This window comes from Equus przewalskii, chromosome 14 (assembly GCF_037783145.1).
Source record: "Equus przewalskii isolate Varuska chromosome 14, EquPr2, whole genome shotgun sequence".
NCBI lineage: Eukaryota > Metazoa > Chordata > Mammalia > Perissodactyla > Equidae > Equus > Equus przewalskii.
Window position 1 is genome coordinate 60,220,507 of NC_091844.1, and position 27,060 is coordinate 60,247,566.

Genomic DNA, 27,060 nt, shown 5'->3' on the forward strand with positions numbered 1-27,060 from the left:
GTCAAAACTTGTAAGATTACTTAAATCTTTCAGATGAAAAAACATGCCCTTGTTTCGGTATTGTCCCCTTGGTACTCTGGTAAGCCTAAAAAGTAAGAGAGACAGCGATGTGTTAATGGGAAGATCAATGAACCAGCAGTCAGGAATTCTGGTTTCTAATCTTGGCTGTGCCACTCCTCAAAGCTTCATTGTGGACAAGTTCAAACTTCTTTGGACTTCAGTTTCTTGAGCTGTAGGATGAGGGTTGGGCAGTATCTCAAAGGACACTTACAGCCAAAACAATTTATGACACAGGGAATTTGGCCAGGCCTGGATCAACCTTTTATTATAATAAAAAATGAACTCATAAAGCAGAAACATTCAGTAACTGGGAGAAGAGAGCTTGCCATCTTTATTTGCAACCAGAGCAGATACAACGTGTTTCCTGTCCTTTCCACAAGTAGCCATGGGAAGGGAGGTAGGCAGAGGACAGGGACAGGATGTCCTTCCTTTACATGTCACTCACCAGCCTATATCTTTAAATTTTTTCGGGGCCATCAGGTCTGATATCCCACAAAACAAAAGGATTACAAATAACTTGTTCTCGTGACAAAATAATTACTTAAATTAGTTTTCATTTGTCAAATTTTTTTCAGGTACCTTCCTTTCATTATCGTTGTAGTGTGAATTTATAGTGACGGGATTTCAGGGACTTCGGAGACGGATAACATTTACGGGGAGACGTTTGAAAGGTTTTGGTGTGCCTCTGTAAGCTAATGCTGTTGCCAGTTTGCAGGTGAACCGTGGAAGAAACTGGGAACCGCACAAGTGAAAAGCGAGAAGCGCCTGGTTACCCAAGATAGTTCTAGGGAGCAGAAAGGGACTTTGTTCTTTTAGGTAGTGTAGCTTTAAGGGACTGTGAGAATTGATTATACGCTTGCCAATCTCCCTTTGATGGCTGGAACTGTGTCATTTATCTTTATATCCCCAGCGACAGATATAACCGACAATCAAATATTTGTTTAATTGAATTGAGTAAAAACTGCACGGGAATAAGGTCAGAAAAAAGAGACTGAAATAAGAGAGCCTTGGGTATCTGAAACTTTTACAGGATTTACTGCAAGATTAACTACAAAGGGAAAGGGATTTGAGCGGAGCACTATTTCAGATAAGGCGTCAGCAAACCAGAATTTGGAAGAAGCTAAACGCTGCCAGTCTAGGAGAGAGGTAATCAGAGTTCCTTATAAGTGAAAACTGATCAGGCAACAAGTTTGAACCACCGAGTGAAAAAGAAAGGCAGGAGAGATAGCGATACTCAGATTGGCAGAACTGAGGAGTGTCTAGGATCAGAGAAACACCGAAGTCGGAGCCCAAGGGAGGGCTGAGCCCAGCGGGCTGGAGAGAGCCCCAGTCCAGGGGCCGGAGCGGAGAAGCTCGCTTTGAGCTCGTTTCCGAACAGAACTACCAGGAAGCCCTAAAAGATGTGCAGCTCGGGCTGGTATTTTGGCGTGATAACTTCCGTGTGTGTGCGTGTGTGTGCAACAAAGCGCGCCGCCCTAGGACTTCCGCGTGGGAGGGCGATTGGAGCACAGCCCGCCCGCGCCCGTCCCCACCGTGAGGAAACCCGCGCTCCCCGCCCAGGCCGGCCTCCACCCGGCGGGCCGGGGCGGGCTGGGGGCGGGGCCGCGCTGGAGCTATCGCAGCCCCACAGGCCGCCTCCGCCGCAGAGCCCGCCCCACGCCCCGAGACTACATTTCCCAGCAAGCCCCGGGCCGCCCGCGCGCCGCAGTTGACCCATTTCCCGGCCCGTCCCGGGCTCGGCCGGCCCCCGCGCCTAGGCTGCTCCCTGCTGACTGGGGTGTGGGCGGGGAGCGGCGGAGGGAGGAGGAGGCGCTGCTGGCCGCCGCCGTTGCCGCCGCTGCTGGCTGCCTGGGCAGCTCCCCGGGTTTCTGCGGCCGCCATGGATGAGCAGGCGGGTCCTGGCGTGTTCTTCAGCAACAACCACCCGGGCGCCGGCGGTGCCAAGGGTCTCGGGCCTCTGGCGGAGGCTGCCGCGGCCGGCGACGGGGCGGCTGCAGCGGGGGCGGCCCGAGCCCAGTACAGCCTCCCGGGGATCCTGCACTTCCTGCAGCACGAGTGGGCCCGCTTCGAGGTGGAGAGAGCCCAGTGGGAGGTGGAGCGGGCGGAGCTGCAGGTAAAGACCCTCCCGGCCGGGCCCTCTTCATCCCGCCTCTTCGCTCCCTTCCGCCCCGCCCCAGACCCTTCCCCCTCCCCCCCCCCAGCCCTCGCTGCTTCCCTCCCGGCTTGCTCCCGCCCATCCCACCCAGAACCTCGTCCCCTTCCCCCTTCACCTTTGCCTTTCGCTGACCCCACTTCCTCGACCCGGGTTCTCACTCCCGCCCGTGCTGCGTTGTTTACCCTCCCCGCTCCTTTTCGTCTACACCTTCCCACTCTTAACTCTCAGTCTCATTTCAGCTCTCTTGCCATCCCACGTTTTAGGTCTTCTCTTTCAGTTTACTAATTGGGCTGACAGTTTTGAGAGAAGCCGAGCAGATCATGCACTGTCCTAGTGAGTCCTGTCTTAGGTCTAGAGACGTACCCCGCAAAAGGTATTGGCAGTGGACTCCTCTCTCTGAAAGGAAGGCGATCAAAGAAGACAACAGAAGTTGTGTTCGTGAGGCCTTGACTTCAGGCAAGAAGCTGATGTTGGGCGAAAGTGTTACTAGGAATATCAGCACCCTTTTTATATATGTAAATGTTTCTTCCCTTCCCTCTCCCCCTCCCGCATTTCTTTTAGGTATTTCAGATTCATGGATTTTTGAATGAGGGACCTAGATGAGCACAGTCAGATGATGGTTCAGAGATGGTTTCCTGTTGTCAGAAACTAGAACTTCCCAAGGGTTAATTTTGTGTGCATTGTTTTGTGAGATTGACTTGTACTTTGAAAGGAGCTAAAAAGAGCTTTAAAGTTGGTTACATTTCCCTGCATAATCTACAAGATAAAGTATATCCAGGGAGGAGCTATTGTGGGCTCTTAGGAGAATCAAAGTGAGGCTGATACTTTACAGGCCATTCTGAATTGGTAAGTAGGTTTCAGTGGCTGGTCTTGAAACTTCCAAGGCAGACACCAATTTCACAGGGAATTTAAAGAACTGAGTGGCATTCCTTTTCTGTTTTACTGGCTAATCCTGTGTGTTTAGGAAATCTCAATAAGGTTTTGGTTGGTGAAACACTTGGGAGTTAAAATGCTACCCAATGTATCGCTTTTTTTGGTAACATGTATTTTCTTGGGCACTTAAAAAGAAAAGGAGAAATCTGTTAAATAAAATCATGTGCTGGAACAGGCTGCTTTGGTGTGGTGGAAGGGCCTGTGGAAAGAGCAAGCAGACAGGGTTATGCTACTGGCTGTGTTTGGCTGCTAGCTCTGTGACCTTGAGGAAATTCTTTAACCTCTCTGAACTTCAGTTTTATTTATTTATTCAGCACATCTGTTGAGTGCCAGCTGTGTGCCTCTAGGCCCTGGGATTAACAAAGTTGACAGAACCTCTGCCCTCATAGAGTTTATGTTTTAGTCGGAAGGCAAACCATCAGCAAATGTACCTATGTAATATACTGACCCATAGTGGCAACTGCTATGAGAAAAATAAATCAGGGTACGGGAATAGAGTGTGATAGGGGCAGCTATTTTAGATGTGGTGGTCAGGAAAAACCTGTGGGAGGAGTTGAATGAAGCTGGGGGAGTGACCCATAGTTTCTAAGATTCCTTCTGATTCTTTGTTCTACATTATATGTTTATATTCTTTGGCAACTTTTTCATCCCTATTATTATGTTACTTTAGTATTTAATCTGTTGATATTTGTAATTTTTCTCATAAAGAATCTGACCATGTCTGTATAGTAACCAGCAGACCCAAATGTTTCATTTAAATTTATTAGTAATTCACCTTTTTAATAATGCATTCCATAAATGAATTTCTAGATTTCCAAATTTCAAGGAAGTGTTAAAGACAGGCTTTAACTTTAACATTGTACACTTATGGAGAATGATTTTTGTATGTAGCTGCTTAAATTTTAATTTCTCTTCCAGTTTAGGGGATGTAAGATGCCACACTACTTTGGTCAAAAACAAGCAAGAAAACAATTCTTACCTTCCTACCTGTGGAAGTTTGGGAATTTCCAGCTCATCTCACCCCTGCCCACTCCCATGTTTAAACTTTTCAGTTTACCTGTAACTGTTATCACTCTTCAGTTTTTTATTTATACACACACAGAGCCACATGTCACTGACAGAGACACATTCTGAGAAGTGTGCCATCAGGTAATTCAGTCGTGTGAACATCATGGAGGTACTTACACAAACCTGGATGGTGTAGCCTACTATACACCTAGGCTATATGGTACTAATCTTATAGGACCACTGTCATATATGTGGTCCATCGTTGACAGAAACATCGTTATGGGATACTTGACTGTGTGTATACACAAACACACCCACCCACTCACCCCCCCCTTCTTTGGTTACTTTTGGCAAGTGTTAAACTTCAGGTAGGCTTCCCATTGGTGCTCATCGTGTTAAGGGCACTACATTTTTACAGTATTTTCTGGTTTGTACTCAGATTAAGCATCTATGGAGAAACTTAAAAAATGTATCATTTCCAAACAGAACAATTATTATGTATTTTGGGGGGAGAGAGTTTGCAGGAATCTCCGGTCTTTGAGTCCCTTATTAGCATAATTGAAAATATACTTTTAAAATCATTTCTTTACATCAGCATCATTAAATTTTAACATATCCCATCATTTTTCTTTTCCATTGGAATTTTTATAAAAAACAATAGGAAGTAAGAGTTGAATGAATGATGATGAAATTTGGATCAGTTGGTGTCTTCCTTTTACTGTTTAAATCCGTTCTCAAGTCATTAACACCAAAGTCAACAAAAATTCCTTTAAGATTAACTCTAATTTGTCTCTTCAGGAACCTGTTGGTCCTGCTCTTTCAAGTTGCCAGGGCAGAGTTGTGAAAGACAATCCAAGCTCTCATCTACCTGACCTGCCATTACCACTTCCTCCCTCCTTCAGATCTTGGGAATAAGGACCTGGCCACATTGTGCCAAAAACTTAGTCATTTTTTCCTTCTTGCCCATCTTGGTTAACATAAGACTCTTTTTACTTCTAGTGATCTCCCTCTGCCTCACCACCACCATTCAGGTGAGAATAGGTAGTTCTTGGGCAAGTGAAAAGAATGGTCAAGGTTATTACTGAGCTTTATATTTATGGAAGGAATTGGAGACAGAATACTAGTCATAACATTTGAGAGAAGTTTGTGTATGTGAAACCTTGGGCTAGATGACCTCAAAGAAACATCCAGTCTAGTTGGAATGATAGAACAAACAGAATGCAGAGGAATCAGGGTGTTTATCTTTGAGGGGTTTAAATTTTCTTAGACTAGCATACTAGAAAAGGGCTAGTAGTGAATGGGGAGAATAGCAGGAAGAAACAACTTTATGAGGTAATAAGAACCTGGGGCTCACTATTTGAAAATTACTGACTTATGGGAAAAGAAGCATGTAAATAAAAGGTAAAAATTCTTGTCCCTAGATTTTGGGAGGGGGAGGGTGTGTATGTATGTGTGTGTGTGTGTAGTAGAGGACGCTCCGCTATTTACCTGGAAATGCCAGAATTGTGTGAAAGAGGTGATGTGATGGAGTAGCTCAGGGCATGTTGTGTGGAGGCTGTATACTGGAGATTTATGAATCTAGATTTTGGCATTATTGATCCATGTTTTCATTCAACAATGATACTCAAACACCTACTTCATGTCAGGTCCTGTTCTAGGCACTGGAGAAACAGTGATTGAAACAGATTGTGTCTTCATGAAGGTTAAGTTGTGGAGGAAGACAGACAGTAACAAATAAATACATACATAAAATGGTAGATGGTAATAAGTACCCTGATAAAGTGGGGTAAGTGGAATTTGGAGTGCTTGAGAGGGTGGAGTGGGAAAGAAAGTTTCAACTGATAAGATGCCATTTGAGCAAAGACCTGAAAAGGTGAAATCTGAAGCAGAAGTGTTCTAGGCAGAGGGAACAGTAGGGGAATGAAGCATCCTTGGGAACGTTTGAGAGATAATGAGGCTAGTGTGGTTGGAGTAGAGGAGAATGGAGGAAATGTCAGAGGTACTGGGTCTTGCGCATTGTAAGGACTTTAGATTTTACCTCAGCAGGGTAGGCAGCTATTGAAGTGCTTTGAGCAAAGGAGTGACACCATCTTTAAAAGGAATCCTTTGCAAGGATTCAGAATAGACCTGGAGGGAAGACAAGGGTAGAAGAATGAGGGAGTCTGATTGGGAGGCTGTCTTAATAATCCAGGCTGGAGATGAACTAGGTGGTAGTGATGAGATGAGTGAATGTGTGTTTTGATACTATTCAAAATATAATGGATTCTGAGTACGTTTTTGAAGGTAGAACCAGCAAAATGTGCTGAAGGATAGGATGTGAGGCTTGAGGAAAAGGGGAGTCAAGTATGACAAAATTATTTTGACTGAGCGGCTCCGTAGGATTGTTGAGAAGATTTACTGAGCATTTAAATGGGCACGGTAAGCACTTAAGTGGCAGTGTATTTTTTTGTTATTATTATGACTGTTATTTACAATTACAGTGGAAAGCAACAGGGCATAAACCTGTATTTAAATCTTTGCTCTAAGACTTACTAGTATTTTATTTTATGCCAAAAATACACGTTTGCCGTAATTCTGACCTCTCAGAACCTTGGTTTCTTCATGTGTAAGGTGAGGGTAATAAACTATTTTGTGTGAATTAAGTGAGATACTTTAAAGTACCTAGCAGAGGCCTGGTACATAACACAAAGTAAGTGCTGAATAAATAAATGGTGGCAAGTGCATGATGTTAAATTTGTACTCTTTATTTATCTCCTTGTCCCCAGAGAAAAGCGTAATCTTCAGTCATGAACTCTTCTAAGGCTAGAGCATGTAAGTGCCATTCTGTCACCATGCAGTCTAATATTCTGGGTCTGATGGTGGCACTAAGGAGTGAATTATTGCCTTTTGTGTCAGCCTCAAAACATTGATTATATGCTTCAAATATATTGCTTTCCTTAATAACACATTGTGTGTCTGTTATCTTGGAATTTGTATCTTAGAAAAGTATAAGTTTTTCTGAATGTGTTTATCTTAACCTCACATGACTTCTTGGGTAACAAATTGTATACATTTACTAACCACTGTATAAAACTAATCTTTGGTTTTATGTGTCTCTTTAAACCACTTCCTTTAAACTTGGAGCAGGTGAACCCCATCGTGGTATGATATATTTTTGTAAACAGGTTAATATTTCATTCTATTCATATCCTTGATAATTTTATAATCTTTAATTGTATTTTGGAAAGATTATAGAAGTTTTACTCTTTTAAAACATGTCCTACTGTTTGTCACTTTAGTTCAGTGTTTCTCAGCTTTAGCTACAATCTTAGGATAATCTGGGGGAAATTTTAAAAATATGCATTCCAATTAAATCAGAATCTTAGCAGTTAGGGCCCCTACTATTAGTATTTTTTTGAGCTCCCTAGTAGTGCTAATATTCAGCAAGGATTGAGAACCACTGCTTTAGTTTTTCTTTTCTGTTTTTACGTGTATAGTTTGATGATTTCAACACATATGTTATTATTCCACATAGGGATGGCTTTTTATAGAATTTGGGAATATAATTTCTATGTTTCTGTTGTTCTTTCTGATGACAGCTAGCATTTTATTTTTAGCCAGTAGAATATTATAATTTGAATCACCTCCCTCAGACTGAGAGATATAATGATGAATAATCTTTGAGCTGGAATGAACTTTGGAAATAATCATCTACAACCTTCATTTGCAGGTAAAGTGAGGCCCAAAGAGAGGTTAAATGACCAAGAATGAAATAGGTTTTGTATAAGCTCTGTCACTTAAGTCTCCAGATACTTTCACAGTTTTTTTAAAGCTCTTTTAAATACATTATCTTGCTTAATCGTTACAACCTTCTGAGATAATCACAGTCACACTAATCCTTGCTTATCATTTTTGTTTTTATTTAAAACAACAGATATATAGATTTTACTGTGTTCTACTGTTTTTTAGCTTATTTTATTGGCTACATTTAAGATTTTCTCTTGACTTTGGTGTTCTGAAGTTTCATTATGATGTGTCAGGATAGAGATTTTTAAAATTTTATTTGTCACTTTATTAGGCTTTGAATCTGTGGATTGACATCTCATTAATTCTGTAAAATTCTTGGTCATTCTCTCTTTAGATTTCTCCTCTATCTTGTTCTCTTTTCCTTTTGGGTCTCTGATTATATGTATCTTAGGCCTTCTTTATCTGCTCCATATTTTCCATCTTTTTATCTCTACCTGCTTTACTCTGGATAGTTTATTCTGGATAATTCTGATTTATCTTCTAGTCCATTAATTTTCTCTTCAGTTGAATCTGATCTTTTAAAGCTATCCAATGAGTTTTTAATTTTGGTTATTGTTGGAGTTCAATTTGGTTCTTTTTAAAATCTGCTGGGTCTTTTCTTAATAGTTTCTTGTTCCGTGCAGATATTTTCAGGGATTCTTTTATTCTCTAAACTTTGTAAGTATACAGGTTTCCCCTGCTATCTGAAAGCAGGACATTTCTATGAAACTTTTTGTAAGCTGAAATGGTGTAAAATGAAGTAATTACCATTCATTTATATGGGAAAGATTTTTGAGCATTCCCAGACCCGAAAAATAACCTATCAAAAAAAAATCAAGGTAAAGCACAAATGCTCACAGACACAGTTCAAAGGTAGGGTGGCTTAATGATGAGATGCTCCTGGGAAAGGAGCGTGGCAGCGCCACTCTCGCTGCTCAGGGCTTCTCGCTGCTCAGGGGTACACGCTGCCTTTGGTAAGGACTCACTGCAAAACAAACGCTGAATGCTATTTTCGCTTTTCCTCAAAGCAGAAATCCTCTTGGGATTTGTTTGGGTTTAGGAAAACAGGTACTGATGTAGATCTTTCGTAAAAGCGAAGTGGTGTAAAGCAAACTTTCCGATAGCGGGGAAAACCTCTAGTTATTTTATAGTTGGTGTCTCTGTTCTTCCTATATGTGAGATGTTGGAGGTCCCTGTTTGTGATCTCTTGTTTTTGTTGGTTCATGCTCATGATAACTTATTTCTTTGTTTACATAATTACTGCTCACTGTCCTTGAAAAAGTCTAAGACTAATCTGAGGAGTCAAATAAAGGGATCTTCAGAATGTTTTTCCTTTGGTTGTGGTAGGTTTTTGGAGGCATTACCAGTCCAGAACCACTGTAAGACAAACTCATTGTTTGAGGTTTTGGAGCGCTCAACTGATGCAGATGTGATTGTCAATGTATTTGATGGCCAATATACTTCTGCTTCACGTTTGTCTTAAAGTTATAAGCCCTTTAGGGTTTTAGCTGAATGTGGGCATGTCACCTATTAGTCCTTCCGCTCTGAGTGGTCCTGGTCTTTGATGTTTGCTCTTTGGGTTCTGCAAGGCTGTTTAAACCAAAATTCAGGTTTGTTCTGGGTGGCAGTACCCAAAGGGCAAAAGTGGCTTTTGTTCCCTTACTTCACTGGGTTCCCATTTTCCCTTCAATTTTGAACAAATAATTCCTCCCTTCCTATCAGCTTTGCTTTTTAAGATGAGTGTAAGATTATTTTATCTAGAAGTTTTAGCTGTTTCAGTAGGAGAGTTACTTCAGGGCACTATTACTAGAAACTGAATTCTCTTATCTTACTTTCAAAAACTGACAAATAAGAATGGCTCCAGTTATCTGGGGAGAAATATCACTGGTAGCACATTTTTATTAAGAGTTGTGCATATTTAGCTCTAAACTTTATTTACTATCTAAATCTACTTTTGTTTGAATTCCAGTGGTATGGGGAGACTACAGCTTTTCTCCAAAATCTTGCTAATTCAGGCAGAATTTGAAACGAACCTCTTTACTAATCAGTCTTTGAAAGGTGTTTGAAAGTCCAAATAATCTGGACTGATTTCCCTTTGTCAGCCTACTATCTGCTTGATGTCAGTTATACTTTTTTATTTATGAATATTATTAGTGGCATCCATGTTTCAATTCTGGGCCATTAGAAATAAGCTTGCCCTTGGGACTTTGGAGTTTCTTGCTTTGGTGGTCAATTTGACAAAACAATCTGTTGCCCATCATAATTTGGCAGTGAAAAGTGTGGGCTTTAGTTCTATCACTTCTGATTTATAATTTTTCTGGGCCTCATTTTTATTTGTAAATTGTGGATGATAATATGCCCACCAAGCTGAGTAGTAGTAAGGTTTTGAAAAGATAAGGTATGTGACCCATAATAGGTGTCCAGTAAGTGATTTGCTCTTGTTGCTTAAGATTTCTGTGGACAGAATGCATTTGATTGCATTACTTATTTAAATCAAGTTTTGGAAGCCAAGAATTAGCTTAAGTGATCCATTTGGCATATTAGCTGTCTACATTCTCTTTCCCCGTTAATGATGGTTTAAGGACAATAAACTGATAGTGTTGGAAGTAGAGGGCAGGCCAGAGATGGCAGTAGTAGGTGGTTATCTCTTGTAAGCATTGAAGACTGGAAATAGTAATAGAGGAAAACTTGGAGACTGGAGAGAAACCTGAGGCAAGAGAGAGAATTGAGGAAGTAGGTGGAAGACAAGAGACAGAGAGGGAAGCAGAGGCAGACAGGAGGGAGAAACTGCACACATTAATCTGTTCTTAATTCCGAAAGGATGTATTATCTGTAGTCTTCATTTTAGCACTTGTAATTGTAGAATTCTAGGACTGACAGGGATAGACACACACACATCCTGTCCTCGCCCACCCTCCCCCCAATCTCTACTCTCAATTTTCTCTCCCTTTCATTAGACTAAGAATGTTTTACCTCCTTAGGGACCTTTGAACTTAAGTACTTGTTTCGTTCTGTTTTATCAGTTAGCGCCAGAGAGATGAAGTGATTTGTCTTAGATCACTCTGTGAGTTGGTGTGGATTTAGTTTAGAAGCCAGGAGTCCTAGTACCCAGGCCGGGGCATTGTTCTCCATACCACATCATTTCCTTTTATTGGTCCCTCCCTCTGTGTAGCTTCTGAAGTAGCCAAGTGAATTCTATTTAGATGATTAAGTATGCTTTGAATAGCTGTTATAATTTAAAGTAAATTCTTCTAGCTTCACATTTTTCTTCGTGTAGAATAACTTAGTGAAACAATTATATTGTACGGGGTTCAGGGAAGTCTTTAATAATTTGTGTTCCTCAACAGTGTTGAACAATCTATCACTCTAGTTTCTTTTAATAATTTTATTTATTTTTGTGTAGGGGATACTGAAGTAAAATATTTATCTCTTTTTTTAAAAAATCTGAAAATTTGAATCTTTTTCAGCTTTCTCTGAGGGTAGCCTAATTAAGTTCTGTATATATTTTTAATATAGTTTGTATATTGATCATTTATCAAATTTTGTGTAGTGCTTTGGTTATTAGGTTATTCTTAGCCTGTTTTACATATGCTGTATTTGAACAGAATATGTCAGCAATGTATTTGTTCTCATGCAGTAAGGTATTTGTAAAAGTAAAATCACTTTCTTTGCCACACTTAATGCTGTTTAACCTTTTTTATAAAAGTATGTTATCTCAACACGATGATGGAATATTAGAGAATACTGATATATAAGACCGAAAATTTATTGTAGAGTTGGCTGGAAGCAGTAAGGCACAAGGAAAAATGAGTAGTTTTTTTTTTTTGCGGGTGGGAGAGATAAGATGAGGAGAAAAATAAGGGACTAGAAGCCCTGGAATTAAGGTGAGCTTTGGGAAATAATTGAATAAGCTTGGGTGGAATAGATATTTTGGATGTGGCTAATAGGTTCTTGGCATAACTGCACTATAGAGAGCCAAGGAAAGGGCCAGGGAGAGTGTTTCATTACTGTACACACAGGTTCCATTAGCACTCATTTACATGTGACAGAAATTGGATCCAATACCAGTATATCTAGTTAGGAGAAATAAATATGATGTCACATTCCATAAGGGTGATGCCAATTTCACCTGATGGAAAATTACAGCCTACCCTGTGACTTGCTCTCAATTTTTTCTGTTTGTACTTCCTAAATGAGAAGGTTAAGCAGTGAGCAAAAGAGCCTAAATTATAGGCACAGCCAAAGCCTGCTCCGAGGAATGTGGATTCACATACAGCTACAAGGGAACCAGGAGAAACCTGGGGATTTGGGTCAGCACGCTTAATGAACTTGAGAGAGTAGGGTTAGTTGGGGAAGATGGTACCATGGTCCCAGTACTTGAACCCAGTACTATGTCTGTTATTTTCTTTCTTTCTTTTCTTCTTTACCCTCCAAAATTAACAATAGTTTCATTTGTTGAGCACTTACCATGTGTGAGGTACAGTGCAGAGCACTTTACATATATAATCTATTTTAATCTTTGCAAAACTATATGTAGTAAGTATTAATAATTATTCCCTACTTCATAAATGAGGAGAAGGGTTAAATAATTTCCCATAAGAAGCATTTGAGTGATGGACCTTGACATGGTAAATAGAAGGAAATATTTTGACATTTTTCTTGTTCTCTCATGCATCTGGGTCAGTGTGCAGGGCTGGGATGTTTTCCTCTCCCTTGTCTGTCAGGTAAATTTCTAATCCTCTTCCAAGTTTCAGTTTACTTTCTTTGAGAAACCTCTCTGACCTCCAGACACAAAGAAGCTTCATGTACCCCTAACAAGTTGTATATATGAGACAGAAGCATTGTTGTCCAGCACCATCCATTCTGGTGGTTGGGAAGGTAATCTGAAAAGATGGTTAAAATGATAGTTAAATAATTAAAGTTAAAATATGTAAACGCGTAGTCATTTGCCAGTGTAAGACCAAGCCTATGCACCCTTTACTTTTTTTTTTAGAATGCTGATTGGGGTTCTCTGTTGTCTTTCTTGAATAAGGTACAATTATAATGTATTGTTTGTGATTTCTGGTTTTGGTTTTCCTTGAGTAAAGCACACTGAGTGCACAATTCTAGATTTTTATGACTTTTTCCCAGTCTTGTACAGTTGTTTCTCCCACATCTAATTTATCAACAATATTTTTAGTAGATCTCTTTTATTGTCTTGTCTTTCCAAAGCATTCAATTTAGTCTTTCTTTTCGCACTCATATTTTATTGGCTTATGGATATTTAATTGAGTTGTTTAATTAAAGTAACAAGTGCAACTGACATAAACAGGTTTGGGAGGAAACCCAGCTGACTCTTGATGAGCTTATACAACTCTGCTGTGGTAACTGAAGTGTATGGGTGAACTATAAAGAAGAGCATAGTCTAGGTGTGAATATTCAAAATGCCCTGGGCTTTGGGCAGTGTTTTACAAAGTGACTAGAGACTACTGGTTAATCCATAGGTTTGGATAGGAGATGAGAACTTCTGTATCTCAATTATACCACCTATATCTCATACTTTGTGTTTTCTCACTAGATTCTGAGTCACTTAAGGGTGTTTTTACTTCTCTAATGTCTAGCAATGACTGGCACATAGTAGCTGCTTAATAGATGGTTCTTAAGTGAATGAATCACATATTATGCTACATTGTAACTGAATATGTACTAAATATATGTGTCTATATATGTATATCCCGTCTCCCAGCTACACTATGTCCTTAAGGGCAGGTCCTGTGTCACAACATCTTTTCATATTTACAGTGTATATCATAAATTTAGTGAGTGTACAATGTATGTTGGTATATAAGGAGCCGTGTCTTTGTCTCTCTTGCTGCTAGCTAGTTCTGCCTGATGACTTCTACTGGAAAGAGCCTTTTAGAGCCAGTAGTATCTGCATTCTATTGTGTAGAGCATTTCCTGGGCCCTGCCAAGTCATTCTGACGGAGCTCATTTCAGGGATGCCGCTGGCTTCATAATGGCAGGTTGATGTTAGCTGCAGCAAGCGGTGCTTGGGTTTTGGACGTTGTAACTGTAGGTTTGTTTTCTTTTCCCTTTGTGTGTTAAGCACTGACTGCCAGGAAATGTCTTTGGCATCATGTCCTGAAAAGTCTTTACAATCAGCAGAGTTGTGTAACTTTTTTTTTAAAGCCCATACCTTCAAATTTTATACGCATTTCCTATTCCTTCTAAATAGGTCACATATTAAATATTTTTTCTTTGGAGATAAACCTTATTTTAAATAAAATATCTAATTGTTATTACTTTGCATTCTACTTTTCTGATTTTGTTTATAGTTGCATTACCAATGTATTAATGATTTTAAACCTTTTTGAACTCTGCTTCTTTAAATAGTAAAATAGAAATGCCTCAGTTATCCAGAATTTAGAGTGAAAAATTCTGATTTTCTAATCACTGAGCCTGCTTCTTTTCGTCAAAAATTAAAGTTTAGTTTTCCAGATCTTTATAGCTAGCCAAGTAAATGAGAATAAGCACAAAAAGATGGAAATACCAAAGTTGCCAAAGCCTCATAGAAAATATGTCATGGCTTGAAAAAAGTTCTATGCTTTAGCTTGCAGGGCTTTTGTTTGGGGTGTTAGGCACTTACTGAATACCTGGTATTCTCCTAGGCAATGGAGATGGAGTGGAGAACAGGCAGATATGGTTCCAGTTTAATCAAACAATTATTCTTAATTTTAGATAGACCCATGTCCATTATGCCAATGGTATCCGCTTTGGCAGTGCCATTTTAGTTTTCTCCATTTAAAAACCAACCAGACCAAAAGTAACAACAAAAGAAGCTCTTTTCTCAGGTCTCTTATCCATTAAAACTGTTGCCCTATCCTTTGTTCTCTTTCCTTTCTCTGTAAGGACCACATTTAGTACCTTCAGGTTTTTGCTAGTTTCATCTTTTTCTCTCTTAGTTTCTCTGTTCTGTTTCTCAGGTTATTCGTTTCTCAATCTCTTATAATCTTGCTTCCAATCCTCCATTCAGATACTTGTTTGCTAGATTATACTTTTTTTTTTCCCAGTAGCTACCCTTTGATTTAAATCCTCCCACTCCAATTGACTCCTTTTGTTTAGATGCCTTATAAAATTACATCTCTATCTAGTCCTGATCCTTTTCCATATTAAAATTCGACACGTCTAATTTCTTGCTAATGTCTTCACCTGCATGATGTGCTATCACTTAAAACTCACTCAGCTTTTCTAAAGTCTTTCTCCCAAACCAAGTTGCCCTTCCCCCCATACCCAGCCTTTAGTTTACCCTTTCTACACCTAGATTCAGGTTTCATTCAATATTTCACTCCTTTGTCCTCACTTTCCCAGCCATGAATCTGGTTTTATAAACTCTATGTAATATTTTAAATCCATTTTTAATCATTTAATTCCTAATACTTTTGTTATTCAGACCCTCATCACCTCGTATCTGGGTGACTGCAGTAGGGGCCTTTCTAATTTTTACCTCTGATCTCTCCCTTGACCAAAGTATTCTGTACAATACTAGCTTCTAAAAATACTGATTTGTTCCAGACAGTCTTTTTTTATTTTTTATTTTCGCCTATAGTAGGTTTCAAATCTCTCCATGATTAGAGTGTTTATATTTACTGCCTATTAGGGTACTCTTTCTGAACCAAAATAGTGTAATCTTGCTATTACATCAGCCATGTCTACTTTTTTTTTTTTTTAAATCATTGCTCAAAGAGCAATGTCATTCTGGAATGTCTTTCCCCCACCATGTAGTTTGTATTACTCCCTCAGATTTGTATGTTCTTTGTTCAGATTTAGCTTCAGTCCCATTTCCAACATGAAGAGTTTTTGGATATCTTTAGTTTTTAGTGATTGTTCCTTTTTTAGTACTTGCTTTGTCATTTGGCACTTAGGCACTGTTTACTTGCTTTTTATGAATCTGTTCAATTAATTTAACAAATATTTATTGGGCATCTGCCACAAGTAAGTGACTGTTCTTGCCATTGGGGATATAGCAGTCAATAGCATAGACAGCCTTGTCCTCTTGGAGCTCTAGCAACTTCCTCTGTAGCTTAAAAAAAAAAAAGAAAGATTTCTGGCACCTGTCACAGTAGGTGTTAATAATGATGATGTTAAAATTGAGTTTAAATTTGCAAGAAGGAGCCCCTGACTAATAATGCAAGGAAAAATCCCCACCTTGTTTCTGACCAAAATACACTGATAACTATAGAGAAAAGAATAATTATTCTAGAGGATGAGTATATCTTTTGGAAGGTGGCTGTTGTCTCGGATTCAGTAATGGATTTTTAAAACTTTGTCCAAGTAATACTGCCTTGGAAGGTATTAGTTCAACTATATACCGTTAGTCTCCCATGAAAAAGATGCAAATAAGCAGAATGCAAACAAGTAGAAATCTTAAAAAAAAAGAAACAATTCATTGTCTTGAGATCACTACTCATTCCGTTCTATTTTCCCCCTGTCATCTTTAGTTCCTTCTAATCACAGAATGTTAAACTCTTTCAATGTATAGTTGAGGGAATTTAGGCTCAGAAAAGTCAATTAACTTGAATAAGATCACATAGATCAGTGAGAGAACCAAGAGTAGGAATCTTCCAACTTCCACATCAGAGAACACTGGCTTTTCGTACAATGCAGTTTAGTAATTGATCTGTATCGTTGTGGTCCTGCGTTATCAAGAAAAATTATGTTCACTGTCTTTTTTTTTTTTGAAATGAAAGCAGGAATTTGTTGATCTGTAAACTTCAGTGTACTTCAAAGCATAATGACTTAATTTATCTTGAAAAGTTTTTATATGTGTCTCGTAAATCTTTCCTATTTTCCCCACTCTGTTCTCTTTTGTTTTCTCTTCAGACCATATGAATAAAAATGGTTACTTTGACATTATGACCTAGTTTTTTATATTACTTTTTTTATTGGGAGTTGAGTGCGTTATGATAGTTGAAAATCAGATAGTTATTAACAAAAGCTTGTTTTAGTAAAACTTGACTTCCCTAGTTAAGGAATCTATTTATATTGATTTTTTAAAAAATGTTTTTGTAAGTTTGCTGTAATGCGAATTAGAGAAGAGATTTAGAGCATGAATCAGTGACTAGAAACCGCAAATTTTTCTACAAAAAAGAAACAGTTTTCTTACCTAATTCAGAGTTAGATTTAGATTTTATTTTTAGAAACTGTCTAAATTTTATATTTAGCAAGCAATGTTAAAGAAAACCAGAGCTGGACAGTGGTTAAAGTGGTAAAAGCAGATTTTAATCAGAAACTATTGCAGTGGGGGGAAGAGACCTAAATAGAGAACTGGGCTCAATTCCAAATACAACAAGGAAAAGTGGGAATTTATAGCTTAGGGGGAGCCCAGGGGCCGATGGATGGAGATTACTAAGAGGAAACATTAGGGGTAAGGAAGGATTCTGGCTGAACCAACCTGACAAGATTCTTGCTGAAGGCAGGCAGGATTTCTAGATACTCCCTGGGGGATGGTGGGACATGAGGAATTTCATCAAATAACGAGTGTGATCAGACATTGAAGGCTGAGGATTCTTGCTGAAATTGGGCCATGTAAAGACAGGCATGGAAGTTCAAAGATTGGTCCTAGTCGAGCAGAGGGCTTAGAGGAGCCTGACTAAACTTTGGTCAAGAAGAGAATCTTTGTCAGAAGAAATGATTTATTTAAAATAAGAATAGATGTATATATAAAACACACAATATACAGAAAGATACAAAGTAGAATGCACCTTCCTCTCTGTAGTCCTTCTCACAAACCTATTGCTTGAGATAAATTCCACCAGCAGTTTAGTGTGTATCCTTTCAGAATTTTATGTCTATACACATAAACACACAGTTAGGTTTTTGTTGAACTTGCGTTTATCTTGGCAATAATTTTATCTTTACATTTTAAGTTTTCCCAACTAAGATTTCTCTCTTTCCTTAAGTGGAGACATCTGGACTTAAAATACCTAGGAATAAACGTTAAGAATTTATGGATTTTATTGCTAGTGAGAGTAGGATTTTTTTCCTATTACATTTCTAACCGGTTATTTCCAATGTGTGGGAAAGCTGTGCTTGAGTGTGCAAAGTCATCTAGTTATCTTGCAGAAGTATTTTATTCTTTGTAACATTTGGATGTTTCCAAGCGTAAATATTCCCAACATTTATACCTCTCTTTTTCTAATATTGCAGTCAACCTCAGAACTATATAATATGATGGTGTTGCTAGAGTGTCTTTCTTTTGTTCCTTTAAAAAAACTTTTTAAAAAGTTTAAGTGGAAATTGTGTAACTTAAGTGTGGTATTTGTTGGTTTTTAAAAGTTACCATTCAACATGTTAGACAAATTTCTTTCTTCTAGTTTCCTAAGAGTTGTTAGTAATAGATATTGAATTTTGTTGGTTGATTTTTGCATGAACTAAGGTAATGTGTTGTTTTTCTCATTTAATTTACTAGTGGAATAAACCTGGTTGTGGAATATTTTTCTTTCGATATACTGCTATTTGTACTTTGTTACTATTTTAAAGATTTTATTTTTCCCTTTTCTCCTCAAAGCCCCCCGGTGCATAGTTGCGTATTTTCAGTTATGGGTCCTTCTAGTTGTGGCATGTGGAACACCACCTCAGCATGGCCTGATGAGTGATGCCATGTCCGCACCCAGGATCTGAACTGGGCCACCGAAGTGGAGTGTGCAAACTTAACCACTCAGCCACGGGGCCGGCCCCCTAATTTGTTAATATTTTATTTAGGATTTTTGCTTCTGCGTTCTTAAATAAAGTCATTATTTTTGATAATCCTATAGGTGCAGAGTTAAGTTCTCATACTTTTCAATTCATGGCACATTATCATCATTGGTCTACATATGGTCCCTCTTTTGTTTAATTCACTTATCCATTTTTATCTCCATTCCTCCTATAGTCTCCTTCCATTTTTCTTTATATATCTTTGTAAAATGTTATTGTTTTTCCTGTACATGTATTTTTTTATTTCTAAAAATCAAATTGTATCATTTTCTCTTACTTTTTTTTTTTTTTAAGAATTGGCACCTGGGCTAACAATTGCCAATCTTTTTTTTCTGCTTTATCTCCCCAAACCCCTCCTGTACACAGTTGTATATCTTAGTTGCAGGCCCTTCTAGTTGTGGGATGTGGGACGCTGCCTCAATGTGGCCTGACGAGCGGTGCCATGTCCGCGCCCAGGATCCGAACACCGCAGCGGAATGCTCGAACTTAACCACTCAGCCACAGAGCCGGCCCCTCTTACTTTTTTTAAAGATCCATCTGTGATATTTTGTATATGTTAAGTCCATTGCTTTTACCGTTTGAGAATTTCTTTGACATAGTAATGGACAGTGAAGTTGCTGCTTTGTTGGGTATATGTAAACTTAATTTAACTAAGTTGCCGATTACTTTCCAGAATGGCTGCCCTTGTCTGCATTTCTACTAGCAGTGCAGGATCACATATTGCTCTTAACACTTGGCGTTATGTAGAATTCTACTTCTTGCTAGTCTGATAAGTGTAAAGTTCTATCTCCTATTTGCATTCATTTACATTTTTCTGATTGTCACTGAGATTAAGCATCTCTTTCTAAGTTTGTTAGCCTTTTGAGTTTCCTCTTGTCTAATTGCCTGTTCATATCCTTTGTAAGAGCACAAAATGTCTGTCTCTTCATTTATTGAGATCATTTTCTATCTATATTCACAGTAGGATTAGTTTTCTTTTTTTGTTGTTCTGTAATTTATTTTGGGGAATGTTTCAGATTAGTGTTACAGTTTCAACAGGAAACAGAATAATAGTTTTACTTATTAAAGCTAAATGAATCTAATACTTGTAAGTAGGTTAAGGTGAAGTCATTGGGGTTTGTATTTATATTAGGAACATTACTTAGAATAACAGGCATCGTTTTATGTAATGGATTTAATTTTAAAAGCCATATTTTCTGGATTTTATTGTCTTACATGTTAACAAAAGGAATGCACACACACACATGTAGCTACTTGAATTGTTCTAGGAAATGTTATCGGTTTGTGTGTATATGAAAACCAAGATTACCAAATATGTTTCTATTTAGAAATTCCAGCCTTGTGTTTCCTGCTGCCTACAGGGAGTGCCCAGCTTAATAGTAAAATCAGTAATATGTCAACTTATATTTCAGTCTTACCCTCCTTCCTTATAAGCTCTTTTCATTATATCCTTTTTGCCTTTGTATGTTATTTGTGAATAAGACAAAATATCTTAATAAAAATTTAGCTTCTCTATTTTCTTCAGATCTCTGTTAGTGTACACATTTATGTTTTAAATACGATGGGTTTGTATATAATTGTTTTAACTATTTTGTGTCTTTATGTGATAATGAAATGAGTTAATAAAACACTCAGAACAATATAACAGGAAGAGCTCAATAAAAGTTAGCTTTTGTTAATTTTGTATGTTTTCATATATTTATAATTGTAGTCCCTCTACTTATTTGCAGTAATTATGCAACCAAAACAGATGCTATTTTTTCTTATCTTTCTGTCTGTCTCTGTACACAGGAAAATTTAGAAGGAAATTCAGCAAACTGTTCACATTGGTTATCTCTGTGTAGCGGGATGAAGGTAAAGGAGTGGAGCTGTTGGTTTTTTCGTTATACATTTGTATAAAGTTTGGATTTTTTTCATTTTACAGTATTTCTAATGAGGAAGAAGAATTTTTTTTAAAAAGCAGTCAAAATATAGCTTATTGAACTACCCTATTTATGAGCATTTGGATGATTTTGTTGTAGGACAATTGTCAATAATGGCAAAACAGTCAATAATTATCATAAGAGAAATATACATTAAAGCAATGAGGTACCCTTTTCTCTATGAATTATTAAAAATCAGTGATAACACCCAGTGCAAAAGGAGATGTGTTAAACTTTACTCTCATAGGTTGTTGTTGGTGTTGCCCATTGGTCAGTAGCAGGAAACAGAGTTACCCTTTGACCTAGTAATTCTAATTGTCACAGTCTGTCCAGAGAAATAAACAAAAAATTGCCTTAAAGATCTATATGCATGAATAACATCGTTGGCACTTTATTTTGTAATAGTGAAAAATTAAAATCTAAATGTCAAAGTATAGTGAAATGAATATCAATTAGGAATGCTTTTGGCTGCAAGTAAACTCTGTTAACGGTGATATAACAAAGAAAGATCTTATTTTTCTCACAAGTCTGGTGGTGGGTAGTCTCTTTCTCTGGCATAAGCTGGTTCAGTTGCTCAGCAATAAAGAATTAAGCTTTTTCTATTCTCTTCTGCCATTTTTCACCCCCAGTGTGCTGGCCTATTGTCTTCCTCCTTGTTACCTTATGATTACAAGATTGTTATAGTTACAGACATCAAGACCCCAGTGAAAAGCAGCAGAAAGTTTTATTTGAGGGTTTTTTTGGAGTGAGTCTCCTTTATCAGTGAATGATAAACTTTCAAAGAATTACTTCTCCCCATCCCCGGCAAACACCCTCATATATCTCATTGGTCACATAGCCATGTCTGGCTTTAACAGAATCTGAGAAAGCAAACATTGGCTTTCCAGATTCTGCAGTGCGAAGTTAAAGGTAGAAAGGGGTTGGAAACTTGTATTCTGAGTAGCTGCTCCACAAGACCTGATGTGGTTAAGTAGGTTATGGGAAATTTACTTGAAGATCTATAATAAACCCAATGAAAATGATGGTATAAAAATAGGAATAACACAAAATATTTGCATGACAAAAGTAAGCTATAAAATTTTGCACCATGATTCCATCTATGTAGAGAAATGAATTGAAAGGGAAATTAGAAGGAAATGATTCAAGTGATAAAAATAGAAGGAAAAATAGAGTATGTCCGAACAGCTTTATACATTCCTTTTTTTTGGATGATGTAGAGGAAGGGATTGGTGTTCTCTTGGATTGTATTTCCAAAAGCAGAGTTATCAGACCATAGGGTATGTGTGTAGCTTTGTTAGCCTCCTTTTGCAAGAAAAAAAAAAAAAAAATCAACTAATCTGCATTACCACCAGCCATATAGAGAGATATCTGTAATTCATCTGCTTGTGAACCTTGGGTTTTATCTTTTTAACTTAATTTATAATTTAACATGATACACCTGAGCTGCCTTTTTTAAAATTAAAAAAAAAAAAATCAAATTTACAGGAAAGTTCCAAGAAAAGTATAGAAAAATCTTCACCCAGCTTCACCAATGGTTAATAGTTAAAGCTGTGATAATTTGTATTTTTTATTACTAGTTAGGCTCCGTAGTTTCCCATGTAATGATATATCGTCTGTATAGTCTCATGGCTCTTCATCCATCTCTCATTTGTTTTTGAGTGGAATCTGGTTATTGTGTTGATTAATATTAACCTCTTTTTTTTTAATACCTCTTTTTAAAGGTAAGCTTTTATTATTTCTCTCATTTATATTTTCTATTCTATTACTTTTCTTTTGGAGCGTATCTTATCATAGTTCATTATGTAAAATGTCTTGCATTTGAGTATGTTTACTACATGTATTTAACTCTGTAATCATTTCTTCAGAAATTGAAAGGCTTATGCTATTTCTATAAGATGTAAAAAAAAATAATAATTGCTCCTTTTAAAAAGATAACAGTATTTTATGTAGATTATAAGCTCTATGAAAAAATGGACTGTGTCTCTGGCAAGGCTATCCCACCAGTGCTTAAGCACAGTTTTGTTACATGGTAAGCACTCAATAAATAAATGAATGGATGGATGTTGTTGCAGGATGTTGGTTAGAATATGAATGACTTCAAGTTCTTTTTTTTCTTTTTTTTTTTTTTTTATTAATGTTATGATAGATTACAACCTTGTGAGATTTCAGTTGTACATTTTTGTTAGTCATGTTGTGGGTACACCACTTCCCCCTCCGTACCCTCCCCCCACCCCCCCTTTTCCCTGGTAACCACCGATCAGATCTCCTTCTCAATATACTAATTTCCACCTATGAGTGGAGTCATATAGAGTTCGTCTTTCTCTGACTGACTTATTTCGCTTAACATAATGCCCTCGAGGTCCATCCACATTGTTGTGAATGGGCCAATTTCGTCTTTTTTTATGGCTGAGTAGTATTCCATTGTGTATATATACCACATCTTCTTTATCCAATCATCAGTTTCTGGGCATGTAGGCTGGTTCCACGTCTTGGCTGTTGTAAATAATGCTGCGATGAACATAGGGGTGCAACGGACTCTTGAGATATCTGATTTCAGGTTCTTAGGATAGATACCCAGTAATGGGATGGCTGGGTCATAGGGTATTTCTATTTTTAACTTTTTGAGAAATCTCCATACTGTTTTCCATAGTGGCTGTACCAGTTTGCATTCCCACCAACAGTGTATGAGGGTTCCTCTTTCTCCACAACCTCTCCAACATTTGTCGTTCTTGGTTTTGGATGCTTTTGCCAATCTAACGGGGGTAAGGTGATATCTTAGTGTAGTTTTGATTTGCATTTCCCTGATGATTAGCGATGATGAACATCTTTTCATGTGTCTATTGGCCATATTCATATCTTCTTTTGAGAAATGTCTGTTCATGTCCTCTGCCCATTTTTTGATCGGGTTGTTTGTTTTTTTGTTGTTAAGCAGTGTGAGTTCTTTGTATATTATGGAGATTAACCCTTTGTCGGATAAGTGGCTTGTAAATATTTTTTCCCAATTAGTGAGCTGTTTTTTTGTTTCAATCCTGTTTTCCCTTGCCTTGAAGAAGCTCTTTAGTCTGATGAAGTCCCATTTGTTTATTCTTTCTATTGTTTCCCTCAACTGAGGAGTTACAGTGTCCGAAAAGATTCTTTTGAAACTGATGTCAAAGAGTGTACTGCCTATATTCTCTTCCAAAAGACTTATTGTCTCAGGCTTAATCTTTAGGTCTTTGATCCATTTTGAGTTTATTTTGGTGTGTGGTGAAAAAGAATGGTCAATTTTCAATCTTTTGCATGTGGCTGTCCAGTTTTCCCAGCACCATTTGTTGAAGAGTCTTTCTTTTCTCCATTGTAGGCCCTCTGCTCCTTTGTCGAAGATTAGCTGTCCATAGATGTGTGGTTTTATCTCTGGGCTTTCAATTCTGTTCCATTGATCTGTGGACCTGTTTTTGTACCAGTACCATGCTGTTTTGATCACTGTAGCTTTGTAGTATGTTTTGAAATCGGGGATTGTGATTCCGCCGGCTTTGTTTTTCTTGCTCAGGATTGCTTTAGCAATTCGCGGTCTTTTGTTGCCCCATATGAATTTTAGGATTGTTTGTTCAATTTCTGTGAAGAATGTTCTTGGGATTCTGATTGGGATAGCATTGAATCTGTATATTGCTTTAGGTAGTATGGACATTTTAACTATGTTTATTCTTCCAATCCATGTGCAAGGAATGTTTTTCCATCTCTTTATGTCATTGCCTATTTCTTTCAAGAAAGTCTTGTAGTTTTCATTGTATAGATCCTTCACTTCCTTGGTTAAGTTTATCCCAAGGTATTTTATTCTTTTCGTTGCGATTGTGAATGGGATAGAGTTCTTGAGTTCTTTTTCTGTTAGTTTATTGTTAGTGTATAGAAATGCTACTGATTTATGCACGTTAATTTTATACCCTGCTACTTTGCTGTAGTTGTTGATTATTTCTAATAGTTTTTCTGTGGATTCTTTGGGGTTTTCTATGTATAAGATCATGTCGTCTGCAAACAACGAGAGTTTTACTTCTTCGTTACCTCTTTGGATTCCTTTTATTTCTTTTTCCTGCCGAATTGCTCTGGCCAGCACCTCCAGAACTATGTTGAATAGGAGTGGTGAAAGTGGGCACCCTTGTCTTGTTCCTGTCCTCAGAGGGATGGCTTTCAGCTTTTGTCCATTGAGTATGATGTTGGCTGTGGGTCTATCATATATGGCCTTTATTATGTTGAGGTACTTTCCTTCTATACCCATTTTACTGAGGGTTTTTATCATAAATGGGTGTTGGATCTTGTCGAATGCTTTCTCTGCATCTATTGAGATGATCATGTGGTTTTTGGTTTTCATTTTGTTGATGTAGTGTATCACGTTGATTGACTTGCGGATGTTGAACCATCCCTGTGTCCCTGGTATAAATCCCACTTGATCATGGTGTGTAATCTTTTTGATGTATTGCTGTAATCGGTTTGCCAAAATTTTGTTGAGGATTTTTGCATCTATGTTCATCAGTGATATCGGCCTGTAGTTCTCCTTCTTTGTGTTGTCCTTGTCAGGTTTGGGGATCAGAGTGATGTTGGCTTCATAGAATGTGTTAGGGAGTTCTCCATCTTTCTCAATTTTCTGGAACAGTTTGAGGAGAATAGGTATTAAGTCTTCTTTGAATGTTTGGTAGAATTCTCCAGAGAAGCCGTCTGGTCCTGGACTCTTGTTTTTGGGGAGGTTTTTGATTACCGTTTCTATTTCCTTACTTGTGATTGGTCTATTCAGATTCTCCATTTCTTCCTGATTCAGTTTGGGGAGATTGTAGGAGTCTAGGAATTTGTCCATTTCTTCCAGGTTGTTCAATTTGTTGGCATATAGTTTTTCATAGTATTCTCTTATGATCTCTTGTATTTCATTGGTATCTGTTGTGATTTCTCCTCTGTCATTCCTGATTTTATTAATTTGCGATTTCTCTCTTCTTTTCTTGGTGAGTCTGGCTAGGGGTTTGTCAATTTTGTTAATTCTTTCGAAGAACCAACTCTTTGTTTCATTGATCCTTTCTATTGTCTTTTTTGTTTCAATATCGTTTATTTCTGCTCTTATTTTTATTATTTCCCTCCTTCTACTGACTCTGGGCCTTGTTTGTTCTTCTTTTTCTAGTTCTGTTAGGTGTCGTTTGAGGTTGCTTACGTGAGCTTTTTCTTGTTTAGTGAGGTGAGCCTGTATTGCGATGAATTTCCCTCTTAGGACTGCTTTTGCTGCATCCCAAATGATTTGGTATGTCGTGTTCTCATTTTCATTTGTCTCCAGATAATATTTGATTTCTTCTTTAATTTCTTCAATGATCCATTGTTTGTTGAGAAGCGTGTTGTTTAGTCTCCACATTTTTGCACCTTTCTCTGCTTTTTTCTTGTAGTTGATTTCTAGTTTAATAGCGTTATGATCAGAAAAGATGCTTGATATTATTTCAACTCTCTTGTATTTATTGATGTTTGCTTTGGTTCCCAAAATATGGTCAATCCTTGAGAATGTTCCATGTGCACTTGAGAAGAATGTGTAACCTGCTGTTTTTGGATGAAGTGTTCTATATATATCTATTAAGTCCATCTGGTCTAATTTTTCATTTAATTCTATTATTTCCTTGTTGATTTTCTGTCTGGATGTTCTGTCAAGTTCTTTTTTTTTTTTTTTCAAAATGATTCCTTTTTTGTCCTAACAAGCACTAAGTCATGATCTTTCCCTGATATTGTATTACTTCTGGTTTAGCATATTTTTATTTGTTAAAATACTAGTTTGAATGACTTTCTGAAATCTCTGTCCTGTTCACTTTTATTGTGTTCAGTAAATGCTTACTGAATAGTGATTTTTGTGTCAGAAACTTTGCTAGGCTAGGCACAGTTTATATATATATTTTTTTATATACTTTTTTTTTTAACTTTTATTGAGTTAATGATAGGTTACAATCTTGTGAAATTTCAGTTGTACGTTATTGTCAGTCGTGTTGTAGGTGTACCCCTTCACCCTTTGTGCCCACCCCCCACCCCACCTTTCCCCTGGTAGCCATTAATCTGTCCTCTTTGTCTACATTTTTAAATTCCTCATATGAGTGGAGTCATACAGAGATTGTCCTTCTCTGTCTGGCTTATTTCACTTAACATAATTCTCTGAAGGTCCATCCATGTGGTTGCAAATGGGATGATTTTGTTCTTTTTTACGGCTGAGTAGTATTCCATTATATATACATATACCACATCTTCTTTTCCAATCATCTGGGCACTTAGGTTGCTTCCATGTCTTGGCTGTTGTAAATAATGCTGCAGTGAACATTGGGGTGCATGGGACTTTTGGGATTGCTGACTTCAAGCTCTTTGGATAAATACCCAGTAGTGGGATAGCTGGATCGTATGATAGTTCTATTTTTAATTTTTTGAGGAATCTCCATACTGTTTTCCCTAGTGGCTGCACCAGTTTGCATTCCCACCAGCAGTGTATGAGGGTTCCTT

General features: G+C 37.8%; 1 protein-coding gene across 2 annotated transcripts in view; it reads left to right on the forward strand.

The window, feature by feature from the left end:
- Nucleotides 1-1,736: 1,736 nt before the first annotated feature.
- The window catches only part of STRN (striatin), a 98,363-nt gene continuing 73,039 nt past the window's right edge, over nt 1,737-27,060 (forward strand). The window contains exon 1 of one of the 2 annotated variants that reach the window (XM_070574084.1): nt 1,737-2,173. In XM_070574084.1, the coding sequence (XP_070430185.1) occupies nt 1,940-2,173 (234 nt within the window). In that variant the 5' untranslated portion in view covers nt 1,737-1,939. The remainder of the gene's footprint in view (nt 2,174-27,060) is intronic. The other variant, XM_070574083.1, reaches the window with a different exon arrangement.